Below are 23567 nucleotides of genomic sequence, written 5' to 3' on the forward strand. Positions count from 1 at the left end.
TCACTTGAACCCAGGAGTATGGCATGCCACAATTCAGAAGGGACCCATTTTCTTGAGGTCATTAATCTACCCGCCTTAACGCTTAGTTTATCTTGGTCCAATCCTCTTGTTTTACAATTATGCAGGTCTCTTGGGCACCCAGATCACATGGCCAACCAGAGGCAGAGCCAGGGCTAGACTAGCTCTCTCTTCCAAGTTGCTGCCCTTTCTGAGATACCTCATGAAAAATACTAAAATGATGAAATGACTCTTGAAGAGGGTCTCAACGTAAAAGAACACACATGCCCTGTAATGTTTCTAACACTAGGGTGGTTTCACCTTTGGGATTATTTGCCAAAATCTAGGGTGAAGTCCAGTTATGAATATATCCCTCCCAGCTTGACTTGATCTTGAGCATATTTATTCTTAGGCTACTACTGAGAAAGACTCCAAAGAGATAAGGTGAAACTCAAAAGAGAATTTTATCATAGTTTGTTACAAATATCTAAGAAACTATTTTCTCTACACTGTTATTGCCATATACTTATCTTGTGTACAATTTCCCGTAACTGTGAAGTCTGTGCTTCTCAGCTCCAGCCCCTACAGACCCCAGCTTTTTTCCGACCTACAAAGGTCAGAAGTTGCTGATCTTCTGCAGCAGGGTTTGGCGCCGCTCCTCAGGGCTGATGTTCTCAGCGATGGATTTTAAGAAGCGCTGCTCATTTACCTTCTGGAGCAAGGAGCTAACGGAAGGGTTGGTCTTGCTCAGGGTCTCATAGCAGGTGAGGATTTCCAAGGCCAAAACATAGAGTGGTTCACAGACCTCTTGGTGGAGCATGGCCATGATGTGCAGAACATGACAGAACACCTGGGTATAAACAAACAGGGTTTCCTGGGTCAGGTCCTGTTCTTGTCCTTGGGCCCAAGGGCCAACGGACTGAATCAACCTAACCGAGTCCAGGAGGTTAGTCAGACTGCTACAGAGGAGTCTGATCACATGGCTCCAGCCTTCCACAGGAAGCCAATTATGACAACTCTGGCTGCAGAGAAACTGGAAAACTCTCAGGAAGAGTACAGAGAGTTGGAGCTCCTGGGCGAAGGGCTTCAGGTTAAGCAGGGGAACAAACTGAATATACTCCAAGCTATAGGGGACGTGTAGGAGCTGTTTCTCCAACAGTTTCCTGGTCAACTGGAGAAGGTACTGCCACTCCTGGGGGCTGCACCAAGGCATGACTTGCACCAGGGCCACCAGAAAGCCCTTGCTGAACAATCTGACCTCCTCAGGATTGCCCACATCTACCACCAAGAGAGACAGCATCTGCTCAGAGATGCCCCTGGAGATGCAGCAACACTCCATCCAGGCGAGCAGCCCTGTGCCCGCCCCATACCCTGGGTGGGCCTGGGAGGTCCACACATCTTCAGAAAGCTTACAGATCTCAAAAAGCGTGGCTGGCACCTCACACTTGAAGTGACCCTCAAAGAAGTTCTTCAGTCTCAGGCCCACGGTCCAGTCTAGCTGTTCCAACTTCCGGTGGAGCCAGGACAGGGACTTGATCCAGGTATCTGGGGAGAAGGTCTCGGCATTGGCTAATACAATCTCACAGAGGAGCTCTAGGATGTGGACCACCAGATCCTTTCTATCCAGAGGGAGGCACCGCTTCTTGGGGAGCTGCCAGTATTTGCTGAAGCTGTCCAGGAGCTGACACAAGCTGAAGATGAGGGGGAATGGGGAACAGGTCTGGAGCCAGTATTCCTCCAAGCACACATTCGCTTCTAGAGTCTGGATGAAGATCTTCAGACTGAGGTCTACCTCTTCAACATCTAGCATCAAGAAAGGCAGGACAAATTCCTTCAGCACCTCTTCTGGCTCGAGAAGAGCAGCGACTGGAATCCCCTGGGGCTTGACAGGATTCATCAGGCAGTTCAGGAGCTCTAGAAATTGCTTTTCTTCCTTGGGTGTAGAGAACTTTGTCCAGACAGTTTCTCTGAGGCATGACACCACGAAAGTGCTGGATGAGTTTTGACCTTGCTCTTCCACGAACCTGAGGGCAGGGAAGGCAGTGAGAATCTGAGCCAGGAACTTGTGAGTGCCGAGATTAACCACGGCCATGCTGCACATTTTCTTCACTGTGATTTCCGGGTGCACTATTACCAGGCGGGCCACCGAAGCTACAGCTTTAGCCAAGCCCTGTTCAGATGTGCTCTGTGTGAGCTGGTTAAAAGTTGTGTTGAGGTCTTCCTGAAAACCCTCCAAGTAAGGCACCAACTTTTCAGAAAGGCCCTTGCACCCCCAGGAATGCAGGACACCTGAGAGGACTTTATTTTTATCTGGCAGTGAGAGGTCTACGTAACATTCCAGGATCAAGTCGATCACTTGTTTGATCCGAGATTCAGGGATGGCTCTGTCAGTTGTACTGACTTCCATCACCGTTTCCAGCAGCCTTAACACCAAGTTCGGCTCTTGGAAGAGAGCCCTGTTGTTCACTAGGCAGGCTACCCACTCGTCTGAGAAGGCCCATTTCTTCTCAGAAGCAAAAATGTAGCACATTTCCATATGCCGGTCCATCTTCTGCTCAATAATGGCCATGGCAATGGAGGCAGTGATGTCCTCAAAGCCCTTGTTCTTCAGGACTCTGTTCGTTTTCCTCAAGAAGTCCCTGACACACTCTGCCAGCTCAGAGACCACCTGCCTCTCCTCCTTGGACAAGCTGGTGGTATCCAGGAAGAGCGTCAAGTTCTGGCTGAAGGAAGCCAGACTGTCACACAACCGGTAGCTATCATAATTTGTCCCCTGGCTGCTGTTGAGCATGGCCTGTAGCTCCTCCCCCCATTCCCGCAGCAGGCTGTGCATGTACTCAAACCCCACAAAAACGGTCTCGCTCGGGAGTTTGGCCAGTGAGGTCAGGCTGACATCCCGTTCTGCCTCCTTTACCTTCTCTGACAGCGCCTGTTGGTGGTATGGGTTCTGGGTGTCTGAATTCCACACAGAGATCACTGTGGCCAGTTTGTCCAGATACATAGTTGCAGACACTTCCTGGGGGTCGTCCTCCATCAGTGCAAACACGGTCAGCATGTCAGCCAGGTTGGCTAATGCGCAGCACTTCATCCCCGGGCCCAGGATTCTATCCTGGATTTGCTTCAGCCCATTCAGCAGCATGGCCAACAGGGGCATGGTAGGACATACATCTGGGTCAGACTTAAACCGCTTTGGAGGGTGGCAGAACTCATCTGAAGAGGGCAGGTACTTACGGGCCATTGTCCTAAACTGGGAGAGCAGGGGGTCCTGCTGATCACCCCTGTGCTTCATCATTTCCCACCAGACATCCAGGAAGAAGGCCACGTCCTTGGAAGAAGTGTCAATAGTCATGTGCTCCAAAAAGCGCTCTAGTTCTGTGCGGCCGATGGTGGTGGGCAGAGCCATCAGGAGCTGAATAAAGAGTCCAGAAGCTCCCAGGGACTTGAGCAGCTCAAAAAGGACTGTGTGGTTGATCACAGGGATCATGTTGCCTACTGAGAAGAACACATCTTCCTGCCACCGAGTTTCAGTGTCAGAAGGGGTGACGGGGTAGGGCTGAAGAACCTTGGCCCAGATGATGATCAGAGCTTTCTTCTTCCAGGCAAAGGACTGGGCATGTGCTGTGGCCGAGGAGATCTCCCTCAAAGCCTCCACGATGGGCCGCCCAACGTGCTCCCAGTCAGACTTTGTCAATTCTGCCAATGCTTTGGGGTGGAACAGCTGCTCGGCCAGCAAGAAGCCCCCATGCAGAATAGTCATTTCTTCACAGATGTTCAAGGGTCCTGCGCAGAGAAAAGTTGAATAAGATAAAGTGTCATGAAAATTTTTCAAAGTGGTAAGCAGAGGTCAGAGGGAGAGACACAGCAGTTAGTAGGCTGGCTGTCATCATCAGGGTGAGAGGTAACAAGGGTTTTAAATGACATCAGTGAGAGAGGAGGAAGAAGGGACGATTACAAGAGCCATTGCAGAGCTGGAGTCAAAAGGACTTAACTGAGGAATAAAAAATGACTTCCAAGCCCCCTAGCCTGGGAACTGGGTGGATGAGTACCATTAGAAATAGGGAACACGAGAATCACAACAGGTATGAGGGAAGTCAGGTTCAGTTTTGCTTATTTGAGTGCAAGGTAGAACATGAAGGTAGAGATGTCCTCCAGCAATGGAAATGCAGGGTTGAAACTCAGGGAAAGTCAGCCCTGAAGTGAGATTCTGGGAGCTGTCTGCCCAGGGAGGATCACTGGAACAAGGACGTCAATGAAATCCTTCAGGAAGTGTGAAAAGGGAAAGCTGGACTGCTGAGCCAGACCCTCCAGCAAAGGAAGGGCCAGCAGAGGCTCTGGGGAGAAGGGTTTAGAAAGAGACAGCACAAGGACAGTACCAACCTACAGGGGTCACCCAGTGTGTACCATAGGACATGACAACTGAGCTTCTCAGCAAGAATACAGACTAAGGGGCAAAGCCGCAGGGTAATGGGCACAGGAGCAATCAGACAAGCCCTGCCTTCCCTGTTTTACAGCCTGGCGAACAGGTTTCAAACATTCTACCCTTCAGGGAAACAGTCCACCCCATAGCTTCTGCCAGGCAAGAATAAGCTACTAATGGCCCTGGTTCTGTGGGAGAAACCAGGGGGTAGATACAAAAAGTACTACCTTCAGTGAGCTATGAATTAACACAGACTTATCAAGGAAGGCATCTTGGGATGTTTAGTCAGACACAGGTTTAAATCCTAGCTCAGCCACTTAAGTGATGTGACCTTAGACAGATTACTTCTCTGAGCCGCCCTGCTGCATAGGTGGGGATAATATAGGCTTCATATTAGGACTTTGAGGGTGAAATGATATATACTAGTCAACCCTTTGCACTGGGCTGGTGCTGTTACCTCCTGATCTCATCTCCCAGGCATGCTGTAAAGGTTAAATAAGATCCAGTAAGAATCAGTCTACAAAGAGCCCGATTAAGTGCTCAATAAATGTCAGTCTCCCCCAGCCTTTCCACTGTTGGCAGAACCAGCATCTTACTGCTGTTCTTTGCTTCCCCTGGCTCTGAAACATAAGTCTTTATCAGGTATGCTGCTTTTGGCCTAGAAACTAAAATCAGAGCACAAACACTGCTCAATATTCGATATTCCTGACTCTTCTCCTTCCCTAGGGCCTAGAGATGCTACCCCTTCCTCAGTCCTTCATGTCCCCAAGAACACATACTCCCCATTTCCATAGGCCCGGAGCCAGCAGAGAAAATATTGATTCCAAGAGACTAAAGAATACCCTGCCCGTCCCACGATTTATAGGAGCAGCAAAAGGCCAAGGGCTCAGCACTCCAGGCAATCCACTATGAAGGTACTGTCTTGGTTCACAGGGGGTAAGACCCCCAGGGAGGGTTAGGTTGCTAAGGCGGGGGGTCTCTCTGTGGGTTATGGCCCTTCTTTCCGGCTCAGGCTGCTCTCCCAGGGCCCCAAAATATGTTCCCTCCTGACTCTGTAAATTTAATTTTATTGCACTGTCTCCTGAGCTGTGCAGATGTCTCGTCCTCAACACCTGCCTACCAGACACAGTGAGTATGTACATGTGCTGCCTGAAGTAATGAGTCCCGGGGGCAGTTAATAGCCGGGAAAAACCCAAGTGCTTTATCACTGATGGTTAACTAGCACTTGTGAGTGCCCACTTCTTGTCTGCTCAGTGCTTACCCCATGCCAGGCACTGTGCTAGGTGGTACATATATAAGACCTCTTTTAATATGCCAAACAACGTTTTGAGGACTATTCCTGTTTTAGAGATGGGAACATTGAGGCTCAGCAAAAATTTGCTCAAGGTGTCAACCACCTCAAAGTAGAGGCGCTGGGACGGAAGAGGGCTCCAAACTCTTCCAGCTCTGCCATTCCACCATGAAGAGCCGGCTGGCTATGAGGACATTTCTCCACAGTCTACTATTACTGGCACATCTTGGGGTGCCTCAACCCCAGGTCTCTGGGAACAACCTCCTGATATTATCCCCTTAAAGGCATATCCAGCAGGGGATGGAGGCTTGGCAAAGAGCTATCGATTACTATCGGCTCCCTCTTCTCCCTTTTCCCAAGCCTGGCCCACCAGGATTCTGAATCCAGACGCAGGCAAGTTCAAAATGTGCCATCTCAGCTGCCGAAACCCCTCCCAATTGCTAGTTTGATGAGGGGTGCTGCTACGCGCAAGGCACTGTACTGGACATTGTATACACGTGATCTCAGTGAAAACTCCCCAAAACTGAGTAAGATACAGTATTATCATCACCGCTTTGTCCATGAGGAAACCTTATGAGGCTAAGAAACTTGCTCAAGAACTTAGCAGACGGTCCATAAATGAGACCGCGGGGGCATCCGAGATTCCCCTAGGCGTGCTCCAGGCCCAGCATTTCCCAAAACACGTGCACTAACTCCGAGGGGTTTCAGGGCATCTAACTTCACCTCCGCTCGGTTTTGTTCCGCGGAAAGCGGCCGGCAAGAGATGGGCCAACGAGCGGCGGGGCTGCGGCTGGAGCCCCGGCTGCCGACCCCCGGTCTCCGAGGACACCCCCGGCCCTCCAAAGCCCCTCCCCGCCCCGGAGGTTTTCTTCAGCGCCGGGCCGCGCTAGCGTGCAAGACTGGGGTGGAGGGGACGCGCCGGGCAGCACCGTTGCGGGGCGCCGCCCGCGCGGGCTCCTGGTAGGGGAGTCGGGACACCCACCTAGGTCCATGGCGGCGACGCGGGTAGCGGCGCGGGCCGCCCCTCCCCCTCCGAGCTGCGAGCGCGGCGCCGGCGGCACGACACAATGGGCGGCACCGGGGGCGGTGCGGCAACGGCACCAGGCCCCGCCCTCAGTTTCCGTGTCCGCTACTGTGCGCACGCGCACTCCCCACGAACAAGCCCGCCAAGCCCACAGCGCCCCCTCTCGGCCCCAGGCCGCCCACCAGCCAACAGGCAGGTACAGGAGCCTCCCTTCCCAGCCACGCGCCTCGCTCCGCCTGGCCAGCCACCTGCACGGTCCCCTTGCCGAGCCCTGCTTCTGGGGTCCCAGTCTGTCCTATCCATTAGTCCCTGCCCCGTAGCCCCGGGTGTGCCCCGCACACAGTGCAGCCACACTGAATGCCCTTCCCCGGGCTGCTCACTAACCACCGCAGCCGCGCCACCCGCGCTGCGGGTCTCCCTCTCAAGCTCTGTGCCGCACCCCGCCACCCCCTACAATCGCCCTCCACGCTCTTCATGCCATATTGCCTCCTTCGGAAGGCAGCAGCGCTCCTTAATTTTCCAGGATCATAGACACCTTTGGAACATTGATGGGTAATCCTCCCCCAGAAAAATGCATTGGGCGAGCTGAGACAACCAGATCCAATCCACTGGACCCCTGGTTTGTAATCTGTACTTACAAGATTTCTCACTGAGAAAACACACACGCTACCCTAACTCATCAATAAGTCACTCCTTTTCTAACACAGACCCAATAATAATCAGCCTCATGTGTTTCTAACTCTCCACCCTCCAGTTTCTAGCACCAAGTATTACCTAGAAAGGACAGAGGGGCCCAGCCTCCGTTACCCCAATGTGCCAAGTGGAGTTTGAGTTGGCCTGCGCTGCTATGAAGCAGCTGAAGGGCCCCGTGAGTGATCAGGAGAAACTGCTGGTGTACAGCTTCTACAAACAGGCCACCCAGGGCGACTGCGACATCCCTGCCCCTCCTGTCACAGAGGTGAAAGCCAAGGCCAAGTGGGAGGCTTGGAACCAGAACAAAGGGATGTCCAAGATGGATGCCATGAGGATCTATATTTCCAAAGTGGAAGAGCTGAAGAAGAAGGAAGAAGGCTGATGACAGGGTGGCAGACAAAAGGAAGTAGCCTGGCATCTCTGGGAGGGAATGGGCTTCTTAAAAGATCTTGACGGCTGAAGGGATAGCAAGGTTAGCTGAGACATCAATAAATCACTTAAACTGCAAAAGTGATCGTCTGCTGTTGGAAAATAGAAACACAGGGACTGAGAGAGCTGGGAGGGTGTCCAAAATGTAGAAAAAGCATCTCTCCTCTAGATAAAATTCCATCAAACTGGCTTTTGGTATGGGTTTGAGTGGAGTTCCTAGCCTTCCTATTCTAAGAACGTATGTAGATGAGGGGGTGAGGGAGAACATGCTGTGGAAATGCCCAAGATCTGACATCATCAAGACCACTCTCCAGTGACTCTGCCTCTTGGAAGGCTTAGGCACTGGCCCCTTATCTGTTAGGGGTTGTTGATTTGCTAATACCCCAATGCTACAGAAGGGAAAGGGGTCTGTCTTCTAAAAAGCTAAAGTCAAGTCCAAAGGCCCCCACTAGAACACAGGCCCAATAAAGTTAATATTTGAGGGAATCCAAGCTTTTTGTGACAATGTGGTGAAGTAACTGATACAACACATCAGCTGAGAAACAATGGAGCAGATGGTTTCCATATCCCAGCCCCAGACTCATCAAGGGCCAGCAACCAAAATTTTCTTAGGACTACTCCGGAGCTAACTCTGGTTTCTGCTTGGGGATGTTTGTGGGACAATATGTATGTATATGTGGGATTTGTTGTAATAGCACAACACACCGCTTGACCTATATAAGTGCCAAAGTGTCAGAGCCCAGCTTCTACTCTTTGGTGTTAATTGTCACGGAGGCATCAATGCACAACCGTCGTGCCTGGTGGCTGGGGATATGGAGTGATAAATGTTAATCAGAGAAGCAGGTCTGCTGCGTCATGGGACTTCCCAGTACTTTTCCTCAATTAAAAACTATTGTCATAGATCATGAAGACATCAGGTCAGCTCCAGTTCATGAGGGACCAATAAACAATAGAAGCAACAACCATAAAGGAACCATGGAAACCACATCTCATCAGATATCTTTGAGATCTGTTCACATATTTGCAGGTGGTTGCTGCAGACTAAGATGAAGTATACCCAGGACACCACCATGGCTAAAGCACTCCTCTGTGTAACTATAAACTGGGCAAGAGCTACACTGTAGAGCAGCAGCCCCCAACCTTTTTGGTATCAGGCACTGGTTTCATTGAAGACAATATTAAAACGGACAGAGGGTTGGGGGAGGTGGTGCACAGCTCAGGCAGTGATATGCTGTCATTTTCCTAACAGGCCACAGACCGGTACTGGGCCATTGCCCAGGGGTTGGGGACCACAGCTGTAGAGCACAATGCTGTTCTCTTTTTGAAGAATGTCATGAACACATTTTCATGCTTTTAGGATCATGATTCATGTTAAATGTGAATTTTAGTAAAATTGCTAATACATTTTGTTCCAAAATATGGTGGCAATTTAGAAACTGTAGATATAGCCATACCATTCTGTAAATCATTACAGAACCAAAGTAAAAATTTGCCATAATTAGGACTGCAGAAAGTAACCACCAACAACAAAACAAGTCATGGTGTATAAAATGTGCTAAATTTTGTGGGGAAAAGGGAGAAAATAAGAAGTTACAGATTTGTATTTGCTTACTAAGTGGTTACCTATAGAAGGTAGGGGGAATGGGATTGATGGGGACAGGGTAGAAGCAAGATTTTTTTGATATATATATTTTTATATTGCTTTGATTTTGTTGTTGTTGTTTTTAAAAAGACAGGGTCTCACCCAGGCTGGAGTGCAGTGGCACAATCATAGCCTCAAACTCATGGGCCCAAGTGATCCTCCCGCCTCAGCCTCTCAGGTAGCTAGGACTATAGGAGTGCACCACTACACCCAGCTAATTTCTATTGTTTTGTAGAGACAGGGTCTTCCTATGTTGCCTGGGCTAGTCTTGAATTCCTGGGTGCAAGCCATCCTCCTGCCTTGGCCTCCCAAAGTGCTGGATTACAGGTGTGAGCCACTGTGCCTGGCCATTGCTTTGATTTTTAAACCACATGACTCTATTACCTTATACAAAGAGTTCTGAGACAAGAGTACTTCTTTATTGATCATTAAAGACAGAGTAAATTTCCTATTGATTTCCCCTAGGGTAGGGGTAAGAACTCTTGGCCCAAACAAGGAAATATTTCATTAACTCTTAGCATGAATTTCAGTGGACAAGTTGAAGGCCTTCTGAAAACTCTAGCTGCTAAACCACATTGGTACTGTGTGACAGATGGGATAGGCAGAAAGTCACATAAAGGAGCACTGAATGTCCATGGCTTTGTTAATTCCACCAAGATGTCAAGCAGACATGAACTTCGTACAGCTAACTCTCCAGGCTAACCTAGGAGAACTCTGGCAACATGGTCATTCTAAATCTCTCTAGATTTAAACTCAAGGCACGTTTGAACTTATGCTAGGACTCCACAAACCCTCATTTCAAAAACAAATCGACTACTCTGAAAACACAACTCTGGAGAAACTGAAGAGCTTTCCAACTTCATCTGTTTAAAACGCCAGCTTGGGCAAAACCGTCTTTTTTACAACCTCATTTTCTAATTGATCATACCGTCCCCCACAGAGCTGAGAAAATAATCATAACTTTTGGTCTAAAATTACTGTTTTTTGGTTTAAAATTACTAGCTGAACTGTGCAGAAGCAAGCTTTTGGATTCCTTGATAAAGGCAAAAGTTGTACACTGGATGTCTTTTGAAGGAATAAAATGTTCAAGATCACAACAAAGGAAAATACGACAATGAAATAAATAAAAGGGGGTTGATCTCATAAAGCCAAAATGTCCCAGGTGGACAAACAGCATTAGTTTCTATCATGCACGGTGCCCTCTATCATGCGTAATTGTACATTTAAGAGAAAAACATTTTGTTATGTTAAAATACAAGATAAGCAGATAAAAAGGAAATATATGTTATTTAGTCAGTGCTTACATAAACCACTTATTTTACTATATCAAACTTAGGCCGGGCGCGGTGGCTCACGCCTGTAATCCTAGCACTCTGGGAGGCCAAGGCGGGTGGATCGCTCAAGGTCAGGAGTTCGAGACCAGCCTGAGCAAGAGTGAGACCCCATCTCTACTAAAAATAGAAAGAAATTATCTGGCCAACTAAAATATATATAGAAAAAATTAGCCGGGCATGGTGGCGCGTGCCTGTAGTCCCAGCTACTCGGGAGGCTGAGGCAGTAGGATCGCTTGAGCCCAGGAGTTTGAGGTTGCTGTAAGCTAGGCTGACGCCACGGCACTCACTCTAGCCCGGGCAACAAAGTGAGACTCTGTCTCAAAAAAAAAAAAACAAAACAAAAAAAAAAAAAACTTAAATGGTTACATTATAGCAGCCTAAATACACTGGGAAAAGTAGGTACTTTTCATGAGAATGAGTTTATTACTAGAGATAAATATCCAGAATTAATTACCTAATAGAACACTTGAGATTAACATATTATACTCTAAAGAGACACAGAAGTTTATTGATTATTCAAAGTTCACATAGTAATTTCTCCACGTATGGAGAAAAAAATGAACCAATTACCTAGAGGAGGAACATACATAACTTGGTTTGCTTTGAAACACATGATTGCTTCCCTAAGATAAGGAACTTCAGTTGAATGAAAAGTTGTGGAGTTGGACAAAGATTTCTCTCAGTGAAGGTAAGATCGCTGCTATAAGACGGTAAGCTGAAACTCACCCAGAAACGTCCACGCCCCACCCTGCCAATAAGGGAGAAGAGCAGAGGTTCTGATTTACAATAATTTTATATACATTATTTTGGGACTGGTATTCTCCGAGCCAATTCTTTCTAGTATCCTCACAGTTTGTTCTCTAAAATTTTAACCTGACCATGACTTTAAATAGTGACACTTAAAGACTGGTTTAACAGCTTGATTTCAGAAGCATGCTTTCAAAAAAAATTTAATAATGAATATACCAATACAATTCTGTTTCCAGTGATTCAAACCTATTTGTTCTGTAGAACCAAACAGAAAACTACAAGAAAACATTTAAAAAAAATTTTTTTTCAGGCTGAAGAAACTATTTAATCCATTTTTAAGATATTTAACATGATGTTTTTTCTTGCAAAGATCAAAAATATATATATGTATAAAGAAACTAGCACAGAGCCAGGCATGTAACAACACGACACATTAAATCCTTTCTCTGGCTACTGAAAATGTAAAAGCAAATAAGGTGAGGGTTTTAACCAAATCTTTTGGTCCAAGGAACAAAATTTCTTTAAAAAATTTTTAAATGTCAAGACCTGCCAGAGTAAGATATTAGACAGAATATCATCATCAGGTGCTGGGAGTATTACCATTATAAGCAATTGATTTGAATTTATTTGAACAGCTGCTCTCATAAAATCTATATGATTCACAGCTCATCAAAACTGCCTCCATCCCCAACCAAGGGTGATGTCTCCCATAGCCGTCCTCGTCTGGAAAGTAATTTGGTACACACAGAACGTGCCATTCCAGTGACAGTGCAGATTACAGCAAGAGTTCTCCCCTACCTGGATTAATGGTAACTGATTTCTAAAATATATCAGAGCTTTCAAAGATTAAAATATACAAATCTTCATCACTCAGGCCTCCTTGCCTGCATAGGAAACCACCAAGTAGTAAGAGCATTTATCACAAACAGATACATCTGGCCTCACAGGTGCTGGACAGGAGTCACAAATGCTCGTTCCACACGCTGTCTTCCATTAACCTGAAGCCTTTGGTTTATTGTGTTTAGCAAACCACTCATCACTTTTATCTGCTGCCATTGCCTGAAGAAACAGAAATGGAATATACATTTATTCCAAGCCTGAAAAACAAAGATATAGCCCACTTTATACTTCATTGTACTATCTATAATAAAAAAAATATTAACATTTAAAGAGTGTTCATCCAGTATAGAGTATTATGTTCAATGTGACAGGAGATGCTGGTGAGTACTGAGCAAATTGCTTATGGATTCTCACTCTGCAGAGTAAGGGGCAAAGCCTGAGCTAGAAAGTGTGGCTGGCTGGCCAACTCTAGCAGGGACCAAGCATGCGAGGCTGTGGGGTCTTTGGTAGTATGGAAAGTACTGTCACTCTTAGCATCAGGGTAGACTCTCAAGCATCTTTAGCATTCGTGAGACTCAAGACCAAATATGAAAAGCTAGCTGATGTTATAGCTATTGAGCCTGCAATGATTCCCTTTTTCTAAGCCTCCTCCCAGCCTACTCCATTGATGTTGGTTCTATTGAGTTAGTTTTGGAAGCCTTGTTAATGATAACGTTTTGGTCCCATAAACAGCCTTTTAGCTGTTTAGTAAGGAAAAACATTCATTTATTCAGTCAAAAAGCAAGCCCGGCCGGGCGCGGTGGCTCACACCTGTAATCCTAGCACTCTGGGAGGCTGAGGCAGGTGGATTGTTTGAGCTCAGGAGTTCGAGACCAGCCTGAGCAAGAGCGAGACCCCATCTCTACTAAAAATAGAAAGAAATTATCTGGCCAACTAAAATGTATATATAGAAAAAATTAGCCGGGCATGGTGGCGCATGCCTGTAGTCCCAGCTACTCAGGAGGCTGAGGCAGTAGGATCGTTTAAGCCCAGGAGTTTGAGGTTGCTGTGAGCTAGGCTGATGCCACGGCACTCACTCTAGCCCGGGCAACAAAGCCAGACTCTGTCTCAAAAAAAAAAAAAAAAAAAAGAAAAAAAAGCAAGCCAGAAATGCCTTCTAAAAACTAACAGTTTTCATTATGAGCTAGGTACTATGCTGGGTTCAGGTGCGGCAGCAGAAACAGTCTGAGACTTTCAGGAGTGTACAGAACAGCTGAGGACTCAGATATGAAGCAATTATTTTGCATGAAGAAAAAAGAGAGAGAGAGAGAGGAAGTATACGCATGTGCCTTAGGGCATTTGCTATGACAGATATCAGACCAAAAGAAAAGGAGCAACTGACTGGTTGGAGAAATGTTGTAAAAACACTCATCTACCTCAGCAGGAAGTCACAAGATGATCCCTAAAATTGAAAACGAGGAAAGCAGAAATGCATTTTTAATTTATAAACAGTAAAGCTGAAAGTGGCTATCCTGGGTAGCAGGACTCAGAGATGGGGCAAGACATTGTTACATTTCATTTATATAAAATCTTAGTACTAATTTATTATTTTGATAAAAAGTATTTAAAAATCAAAGATACGCTAAAAAAACAAAACAAAACAGAACTCACAAACATGCAGAAGTTTCTGTCTTTTAGGAGCCATAAAAAGTAGGAGGAAAGAACAGCTAACTCTGGTTTGGAGAACCCAAGATAGTTTCTGAGTTTTGCAGGACAAGTTGAAGAAGTGGTAGGGGGGATACCGTTTGGGTAGCGGCAAGCAACTGTATTTTGGCTAATATAAATGTTCAGTGGGACTGGAATGGGAGTGAGCTAGGGATCTTAGGGAGGGAGGCAGAACAGGAGATCAGAGAGTAGGGAAGAGCCAGACTCGGCCTCCCAGAGTGCTAGGATTATAGGCGTGAGCTACCTTACCCGGCCAGGACATGGTTCTTACAGTAAGAAACTGGATCCTGCTGCTTTGGCCCTTCCCCATACACACTTAATGCCATCCTCCTGAGGCCTATGGTGATATCAACTTAGAAATGAGTGAGACTCACATCATCTAACAATTTGCTTCCCTCTGGATCCATCTTAGAAAGTTCTCGAAATGCCTCATCCCCAACAAAGCAAATTTCATGTCCATCCTACATCAATAAAGAGAAAAGAAATTGGCAAAAAGACATCTCCGAAGAAACCCCTGGTACAGCCTGTCCCCTTCCTGAGGAATACTTACCGGGTCAGCCAGAATGACCACTTGCACCGTTGCCTTCCCTGGGGTATCCAGGCTCACCAGAGGAGTCAGAATCTTCTGGTTCTCCCTTTTCATCAAGTCTTCCAAGTCTGGCAACTTGAGGAAAACACAGAGGCAAAGTGGGTAAAGGGTCACCAAGTACTCTCATGGCACGGCTTTCATCAGCTCTAGAGGAGTATCAGGTCAGCCAGAAAGAACCAAGGCGCCACTTGTTTGATTTTATTATCTCAGCTGCTTTTGAAACAACTGTTGAACTTGATACCAAAGCCACAAGCAGAATGAACCTCAAGAAGGGAAGGGCAAGCTTCTTAGTTGGGTTGACCTAGCTAGTCACAGAGCTTAAACAAAAGATCTGGTATCAAACAATACCTCCTTTTGGGGACAAGAAAAGGCAATTCTTCCAAATGCTGCTGCATGATCAACTGCACCCTTGATGCCCTGTAGCTCCAGCTTACACTGAAATCAGAAAATAGGTTTATTTTTTTGGGGAAAAAAAAAAAAATCCAAGCAGTATACTAAAGGAACAAAGTAAAAACTAAGTCTCTTTCCTGCTATCACCCCAGAGAGAACTAGTCAGCAGTTTCCTGTGTATCCTTCCAGACACATTGCATGCATATATCTTTTTACACAAATAGAACAATTTAAAAACTATTCTGTTCCTTGTTTTCTTCCACTTACTGTTATCATATCAGTACATAAAACTTGCCTCAGTCTTTTTGATAGCTATATAGTAATCCATTCTATGAATGAACCATAAATTGCTGAAATATTCCTCTAATCCACAGAACACTGTTGTTGCTATTACAAACAATGTTGCAACAGATAACCTTGTACACAATTCTTTATCCATATGTATGTTGAGCATATACGTAAAACAATTTCTAGGAGAATTGCTGGGTCAAAGTGCAAGGACTAAATCATGTTCAAATACTAGGTTATTTTTTAAAAATGAAAATACAGCATGCATTAAATGTTGTCTACAACTCTTCTGATTAAGCAATTCCACTTCTGAAAGGATATATCCCCAAATATAAACAAAGGTACTATCTGAGTGGTGAAGTAATCACTAATTTTTATTTTCTTCTTTCTGTTTATCTGTGTAAATGTTGAATCACTGAAGAAAGTATGTGAACAATCTTCATGTTAACTTCATTTGTAAGCCAAAGTCAAAGTAACAGGTTAGTTATTTCTTTCCAAGATTGTTCACCTGGTTATCAGCATAGCCCAGCAAAGCCCTTTGCTTCTCTTCATCTTTTTCATAAATTTTCATTCCCAGTAGATTAGACCAGTAGTTCAAGGACTTCTGAAGATCAGACACTGTTAGAGTTACTTTTAATACAGGATCTGTTGGTAAATAGCAGAATACACAGGTCAGTTCAATGGAATAGAAATAGAAAGACCAAAACAGGCTCATGTATATATAAAAACTTAGTTTATGGTAAGAAAGGGATTTTAAGACAGTATGAAAGAGAACATTATTCAATAAATGGCACTGAGATAACTGGCTCACCATTTGGTAGGAAAAAGTTACACCTTTGAACTAAATGATAAAATATATTCCTGATGCGTTAAAGGATTAGTTTACAGAATGAAACCATGAAAATATTAGATGCAGATGATTATTTATGCAATTTTGGCAGGAGGAAGATTTTTCTTTAAACCTGACTCTAAAGATAGAAGAACTATGAAGAAAAAAAGTCTCCTAGGTCAATTAAACAAAACGGAAAATTCCTAGACAAAAACTACCCAAAAAGGGAATTATAATCAAAATTAAAGAGTAAATGACAAAATAGAAAAAAAAAATTGCAACATATAGGATAAAAAATCCTTAATATGTAAATCACCTTTAAATATTAACAGGAAAAAGATGAACATCTATGAAAAACAGGCAAAAGGCACAAAGCAGTAATCCACAAAAGGAATTGGAATGATCAATGAACATATGAAAAAATATTCAACCTCACAAATAATCAAAGAAATTAGAATTGAAACAAAATATTTTGTTATCTAATGGCAAATAATTTTAAAAGTTCACAATGTTAATCGTATTAGTACGGGGGGTAGAAATCATAATCTAATATAATACTGGTAGAGTATAAATTAGGACGTTTCTGGGCAACAATTTGACAGAATGTACCAAAAGCCTTAAAAATGTTCATTGCTTTTGAAAGAACAAGTCTATTTTCAGCAATTGAAAAAGTAATTGTGGATGTATGAAGGGCTTTTATCACAAAGACATTCATCACAGCATTGCTTAGAACAATGAAACACTAGGAACAACATAAATACCCAACAATAGAGAATTGTTTATCTTCCTACAATGGAATAACACAATGGAATTCCTACAATGGAATATGAAGAGATGTATATATTTAATTATTTTTTTTTAAATAAAAGATTGGAAAGACATACTCTAAAATGCTAACAGTGGTTATCGCTGGATAGGTGGGTACTGTTTTCTACTTTCTTTTTTTGTTTTCTTTTCTTTTGCTTATCTGTTTAAGGAAAAAAATCTATTATTTTATAAAAAGAATAAAAGTTATATTAAAACTAACATTGTTGGAAACTTTTTATATTATTATAAAGTGACTTTCTGCAGAGCTGTTCCATGTCTGCATCTGACTATGACAAATTCAATACATTTTCCTCTGGTTTTCACTGCCTCAGTCCTGTTTGCTAGAATCCCAATACCATGACTAAGATAAGTGTTTCTCACGACTGCCTCTGCCTGGCAGACTCAATTTTCATTCTCTCCATTCATTGTAAAATCAACAAATCCCAAATGACTCAGAGCCTGAAGGGCTATAGGACAGGAATGGTAACAAGTGGGTGAAACTGCACAAGAGCAAGTAATTCAAAGACAGGCTGAATGCCAGCTAGACAGACAGAACTGACTACATTACCAAACAGAAATTAACATTGAAAAGGTACTACCATTCCAAAAGACAAAAACAACTTAGGTTTGTGGGGCTCTATGTTAAGTGTTGAAATATGGCTAAGACTAGAGGAAAAATAATGTACAGTGGAGTTAGTTGCAGGAGTTAAGTTTTAAAGTCAGTATATAAACCAACAATCACCTATCAACAAAAATGACCATAAAAATTCCTTCAATCACCAGTGAAGTACACAAATATCCTCTCTCAATAAGTCCCACACAGCCAGTCTGACCTCCCACACTGGAATGGTTTTCCTTTTGCTGAGCACCAGATGAAAAACAAATAGCATTAAACACTATAATCAGACTCCGCATGACAGGCATTTGGGACCTGAGGCAGATCAGTGGGGGAAAGAGAATTTATATGCTCTCGTCAGGTCCACTCGTAGGTGTGCATTCACAAAGTGAAATGGCAGGCAGAATTGCCCTTGCTATTCACCAATAGTGTCTCCCTTTTTTGCTTCTGTTTTGGTGGGGCAGGTAGTTGAATTTGCAGGAATGAGGCTGCTTCTGTAGTAAACAAAACACACCTTGCAAACCTTCTTTCTTTGTGCAGAGTCAGCATGGTGGGTTCTTCACTTTCATTCCCCCACTCACTCAAGTGTTGGGGAAACTGACCTGGCTCAAAGGGCGTGGCTAACTGGTTTAGGGATAATCCTGTTTCTCTTGCCAAGGATTGACTCAGGAGCAGGCACAGTGTATCAAATCTGACAAGGAACTTTGCTGGAAGTTTCTAGGAAAGTTTTCCTCTGCTCTTAAAAAGGAGCAATAAGAAGTTGGTCTTTCCCTGTCCTACCAGATGTGAATGCAGAAGCCAATGGCTACTGGCAGCCATCCTGCCACCATGAGGGGACTAGCTCTAGGAGAAGCACCCTAAGGACAACAGAATATAGAACGAGAAAATTTGGGTTCTTGATGCCATTGCTGAGCTACTGAATCAACTAACCCTGAAATCTTTCCTACCTATAGAATACCTGCTCTGTGAGCTAAGAAATTTTCAAATTGTTCAAACTGATTGGGTTTTCTGTTATTTACAGCTGAGAGAATCCTAAATCAATACATTACCAGAATAGAACCAGTCTAGATCCCCTGTAGTTATGTCCTAAATTTCTAATATGAGAATATACTTTCTCAGAGAACAGGTATAATAAAAACACTGCTTGGGAAGTCGTATGTCATATCGATATGGAAAGACTCTACAACAGAAAAGAAATGCAGCTCCCTCTCTCCTTCCATCAAAGATGCCTTTAAAAAGAGGCTTTCACGAGTCCTGATATAATTACCTGACTGAGGTAGACTGCGATTCTGCAAATAGAACTTATATCCTCCTGGGGCCTCAGTTTCAAAAATACCTTCTGCAACTTCACTGAGTGGCCACTGCAGTTTCCTGGCATTGCTGACAGCCTGGCTAGAAGCGAGCGTGATACCCTGTAACAAACAATAGTATCATCACAACAGATCTTTTGTAGAACATGATAATGAGCCAAAACTCCACTGCCTTTAGGTCAAATCACCTAAGATTTCATTGGCATTCAAAATTTTCTTCTAGTGATTTTAAAACAGGTTTTGCATGTTTTCTCCCACAAAAATTCAGACCTTCAGGAATCATAGGACAGAAATTCAAATGCCAGTGAAGTCCGATTCATTTAATACCAAAGATAATCTCTTCTAATTTTAAAGCTCTTGCCAGAGAAATCTTGGTCTTACCTTGGCCTGTTCAGCTACCTATTTAAGATGACTTGCTTTTGCTTATCAAACAAAAAAAAAAATTCTTAAATTTAATCAAAGTAGCTAGAAATGTACACCTATGTCTTCTGATGAAAGACCAGCCTGGTTTCTGGCATGGATTTTTTGAGCAGACTTTCTGCCTCCAGTCTTGTCAATCCATCATCCACTCTGCAGCCAAAGTAAACTTTCCAAGCACATCCTACAGGTTTATTCTCAAGACAGTCGCCAGACCTGTTTTCCCTCTGCTAGAAATCCTCCCAGGGCCCTTCATTTCCCTCAGGGATGGCTTATGATGGCCTAAAAGGCCCAACACAATCTCACCCCATGCCACTTCTGACCCCACCTCCTACCACTTTCCCCTTGCTCTCTCTAGTCCAGCCACACTGGCTTCCTTGCATTTTCTGGAACATGCCATGTGCTACTTGGGCTTCTGCACAGGCTAATCTCTGAATTGTTCTTCCCCGAGATATCCACATGGCTAACTTCCTTGCCTCCTTCAAGCCTGTGTTCAAATGTCACCTCCTCATTGACACATACCCTCAACACCCTGAAAATTAAAACCAACCACCTACCCTAGCCAAAAACCTGCTAGAAAAAAACGATATTTACCATGAAGTCATTGCCAAGCTTATAGTCTCCGATGCCATAATTGTAAGTCAGTTCTACAACAAAATGATCATCCTCAGGCCCAAATCCCACCATTGTTTTACTCCATCTCCCATCATAAGGCCTAGAAAAATGAAAGTAAATGAACTCAGTGACCACAGACAAAATCTGCCCCAGGGCACCCCCTGAGCACAGAGAGGTGGGCAGTCCCTTCTCATCCTAAAAGTACTCATGAGTTAATTTCAGATGGTGCTGAAAGAACCTGTGGACAGTTGGGGGCCCATGGGCCCCAACTTCAAGGTCCAAATACCATCTATTTGGCATTTACTGGAGGAAAAAAATTCTTTTACCTTTTCTTTCTTTCTTTTTTTTTTTTTTTTTGAGAGAGTCTCACTTTGTTACCTGGGCTAGAGTGAGTGCCGTGGCGTCAGCCTAGCTCACAGCAACCTCAGACTCCTGGGCTCAAGTGATCCTTCTGCCTCAGCCTCCCGAGTAGCTGGGACTACAGGCATGCACCACCATGCCCGGCTAATTTTTTCTATATATATTTTTAGCTCTCCATATAATTTCTTTCTATTTTTAGTAGAGACAGGGTCTCGCTCTTGCTCAGGCTGGTCTCGAACTCCTGACCTCGAGCGATCCTCCCACCTCGGCCTCCCAGAGTGCTAGGATTATAGGCGTGAGCCACTGCGCCCGGCCTTACTTTTTCTTTAATGCAGGGAATGGAATCCTAAAGGCAATTCTCCAATTTGACCTTAGTTTATTTCTTTGCATATCAATCGACAAGCATGCAATTCCCAACAGGCCATAGAATTTTCCAACTTGCTACGGCTACTAAACTTAAAAGATACTCGATAGCCATTGCTTCATCCAGGGCATATATTCATTTGTGTTTGTGATATAATATGAAATATATTTGGTCTTAGTCTCTGGTTCCTGTCATAGAGCTCCTAAAACTCTTGGGATTTCCTGAGTTACAAGAACGTATTTCGTTATTCACAATGAGCCCCTTTCAATCATACCTGAGTATACGCTAATGGGCCACTTAGTAGCAAATTATCAAACCCCAGGAGGGGGTGTTGGAAGCCCTGTTAGAAATATGGAGGTCCAGACTTGTGATTGGGATCTGAAGAGGGGCCAATCTTACAGGACTGAGCTCTTCACTTGTAGGATCTGATGCTAATTCTAGGTAGAGTCAGAACTGAATTAAGTAATAGGACACCCAGCTGGTATTCAGAGACTTGGGGAATGGCTTGCTGTGTCATGAGTGCTGTATGAGAATATAAAGAAACTGAGTATATTTTCCCAGTGTTCTTGAAGTTGCCTCTCTAATTTATTGCCTCATTTTTTTATTCCCCTGTCTTGTACTCACTTTGAGAAACTGTCTTCTGTTCTCCAGTATTCAAAGCCTGGAGGAGATTTTAAGAAACAAGGTATCATACCCATTACAGGAAGCTTTGCAGCCTTCTTCAAATTCCTCATGCCGCAGAACCTGGTAAGGGAATTAGAATAAATTGTAAAGTTTTACTTGTACTGCTCACAGCATCTTTAGCACAAACTAAAATGTCAAAATACAGATATTATCATTTGTAAGCTTTACTTGTAAAAGAACAAAAGAGAATGAGCTTTATACCTTTCCTAGGGTAGAAGTAGCAGAGGTAAGGAAGAACAGCTTGACACCAAGGGTTAGGCTACCAAGAAAGTTGTGAAATCTATTTAGATTCGGAAGCAGTGCTTTGTAATGGAGAAAAAGTATGTCTTTCAACATTAGAGAAGTCTGATTTGGAATTCCAACTGTCACTTAGCAGTTGTGTAACTCTACTAAATTGAGTAAGTTGGATCTGAGTCTCAGTCTCCTGATATATTACGAAAAAGGATAACTTATTAAAGCACCTAACACAGAACTTGGTGCATAGTAGGCTCTCAATGTGTTAGCTTTATTTTCCTTTTTGACTTCCACTACCACTGCTCCAGTTCAAGCTCCCATCACTTCTCTAAGGCCATTAAAAATCATCTTTATTGATCTCCTTTCTTAATACCACCATAAAAATATGTCTCTGAAGCACAGCTCTGATCACAATACCACACAGTTCAAAAATGTGAGTTCCCTACTTACTGCAACATAAAATCCAAATTCCTTAGCCTAGCATTCAAGATACTATCAGAAGCAATCCCATCCTATTTGTCCTGATATCCCATCTCCTCAACTTCAATTAAGCGACCTTAGCTAAAGGTATATAAAACTAGTGGTTATCTAAACGTGTTATTTTTGTACTAGCTATTCAGTTTTTCTAGTATAACTCCTCTCCTTAATCTATCCATCTATAGATTAATCCTACCTGTCTATAGAAGTCAACTTGTATGCAAGGTTTCCATGAATTATTTTCTGACCACCCAGGTTGGAAAATCAATCCTTCTTTTGTATTTTTATAATAGTAGCAAACACTTATATACTACCTAAGTGTTAAATACTATGCATATAATGTGTTTAATCTTCACAACAATCCTTTGATCAATGAGGAAATAAAATAAGGGAAAGCTCTGCAGTTTTTTGCCATCACTTACCAAATTCTGACTTCATGACTGTGGGCTATGTACAAATCCAAATCTCACTCCCACCCCAGCCCAGACCATGACTCTAATTGAGGACATATACCAGGGTCTTTCACACATTCGTTGCCAAAATTCTACATAGTACACTCAAACATAACAGATATTTTTAAAATGAGTGAGGAATTCAGTTAACTTCCATTCCACTCCACGTCTACTGCACTGTCTCTACATTACATTGTGCTCTTGCACCTCTAAAGCCTTCTTTACTGGTGTGTTCCCTGGCTTATCAACAACTCCCCAGTAACTTCCACCTGCGTTTTCCAGCCAAGTGCTCCCCGGCAGCATTACAGCTTCTCAGGACAGGGAAGAGAGACCTCTTCCGAGCGTTGGAAAGGAGACGGGTTCTGACCTCATTATTTAGATCTGGATTGTTGAAAGGTGACTTGGAGCATTTCCCCAGAGGGATTGAGTATCCGAGAGGGCACACTGAGACCAGCCCTGATAGAAGCGGAACTTTGAATAGGCTGATTATGTAAACCAAAGGCTCCAAACCGGAAGAGACCGAGCTACTGTTAATTGGAAAAGCATTATATAACTTTTTAATTACTGTCTTTCGCAGTAGACTGTAAGCTCCACAAGGGCGGGGCTCAATAAATATTTGTGAGTGAACTTAAATGAAAGAATGTGCGTGGGCACACGGTTGGTGACTAAGTGTAAGCCCCCTAATAAAGGCCTATTAACCCAATTTGCGACTCGCAACGCTTCCTGAAGCTGAACCCCATGCAGGGTCAACTGGGTGTCCCGGGCCTAAGGTCGGACACCCTCCAGCTGAGGTTCATGACACACCCATTTCTCCCCTCCCTCTGCCAGAGGCGGCTCAGGCGCCCGTTCCAGCCTCGAGCGCCAGCCCCAGTCTGCACCTTCATCCCCAGAACATCCCGATAGAAACGCGTGGTCTGGAAGCGGTTTCCCACTTTGAACACGAAGTGCAGGGATCGGCGAGCAGCCATGACTCCTGCAACAGCTCCGCCGTCAAGCGCGCGGCGCCGCCCCGCC

General features: G+C 44.2%; 3 protein-coding genes across 8 annotated transcripts; 1 reads left to right on the top strand and 2 right to left on the bottom strand.

Moving 5' to 3' along the window:
- Nucleotides 1-505: 505 nt before the first annotated feature.
- GEMIN4 (gem nuclear organelle associated protein 4) lies at nt 506-6792 on the bottom strand. The gene is made up of 2 exons (XM_069483511.1): nt 6688-6792; nt 506-3777 (listed from the first exon to the last, which is right to left on the bottom strand). Exons 1-2 carry the CDS (start codon nt 6695-6697, stop codon nt 614-616), a joined length of 3174 nt encoding a protein of 1057 aa, XP_069339612.1. The 5' UTR covers nt 6698-6792; the 3' UTR covers nt 506-613.
- Nucleotides 6793-7540: 748 nt separating this feature from the next.
- Nucleotides 7541-7804, top strand: LOC138392622 (diazepam-binding inhibitor-like 5). The gene has a single exon (XM_069483512.1). The coding sequence runs from the start codon at nt 7541-7543 to the stop codon at nt 7802-7804; it is 264 nt and encodes an 87-aa protein (XP_069339613.1).
- A 3404-nt stretch (nt 7805-11208) lies between these two features.
- On the bottom strand, nt 11209-23547 carry GLOD4 (glyoxalase domain containing 4). 6 transcript variants are annotated; one of them, XM_069482186.1, is made up of 9 exons: nt 23432-23547; nt 21401-21450; nt 19962-20082; nt 18908-19052; nt 15897-16033; nt 15059-15145; nt 14672-14746; nt 14496-14582; nt 11209-12636 (listed from the first exon to the last, which is right to left on the bottom strand). In XM_069482186.1, exons 1-9 carry the CDS (start codon nt 23519-23521, stop codon nt 12571-12573), a joined length of 858 nt encoding a protein of 285 aa, XP_069338287.1. In that variant the 5' UTR covers nt 23522-23547; the 3' UTR covers nt 11209-12570. The 6 variants fall into 6 exon arrangements, with proteins under 6 accessions (XP_069338287.1, XP_069338289.1, XP_069338288.1 ...); XM_069482188.1 differs by having other exon boundaries at nt 14729-14785; XM_069482187.1 differs by having other exon boundaries at nt 14496-14528; nt 14672-14785.
- Nucleotides 23548-23567: the final 20 nt, after the last annotated feature.

The sequence above is a fragment of the Eulemur rufifrons genome, chromosome 9, assembly GCF_041146395.1.
Source record: "Eulemur rufifrons isolate Redbay chromosome 9, OSU_ERuf_1, whole genome shotgun sequence".
Taxonomy (NCBI): Eukaryota; Metazoa; Chordata; class Mammalia; order Primates; family Lemuridae; genus Eulemur; species Eulemur rufifrons.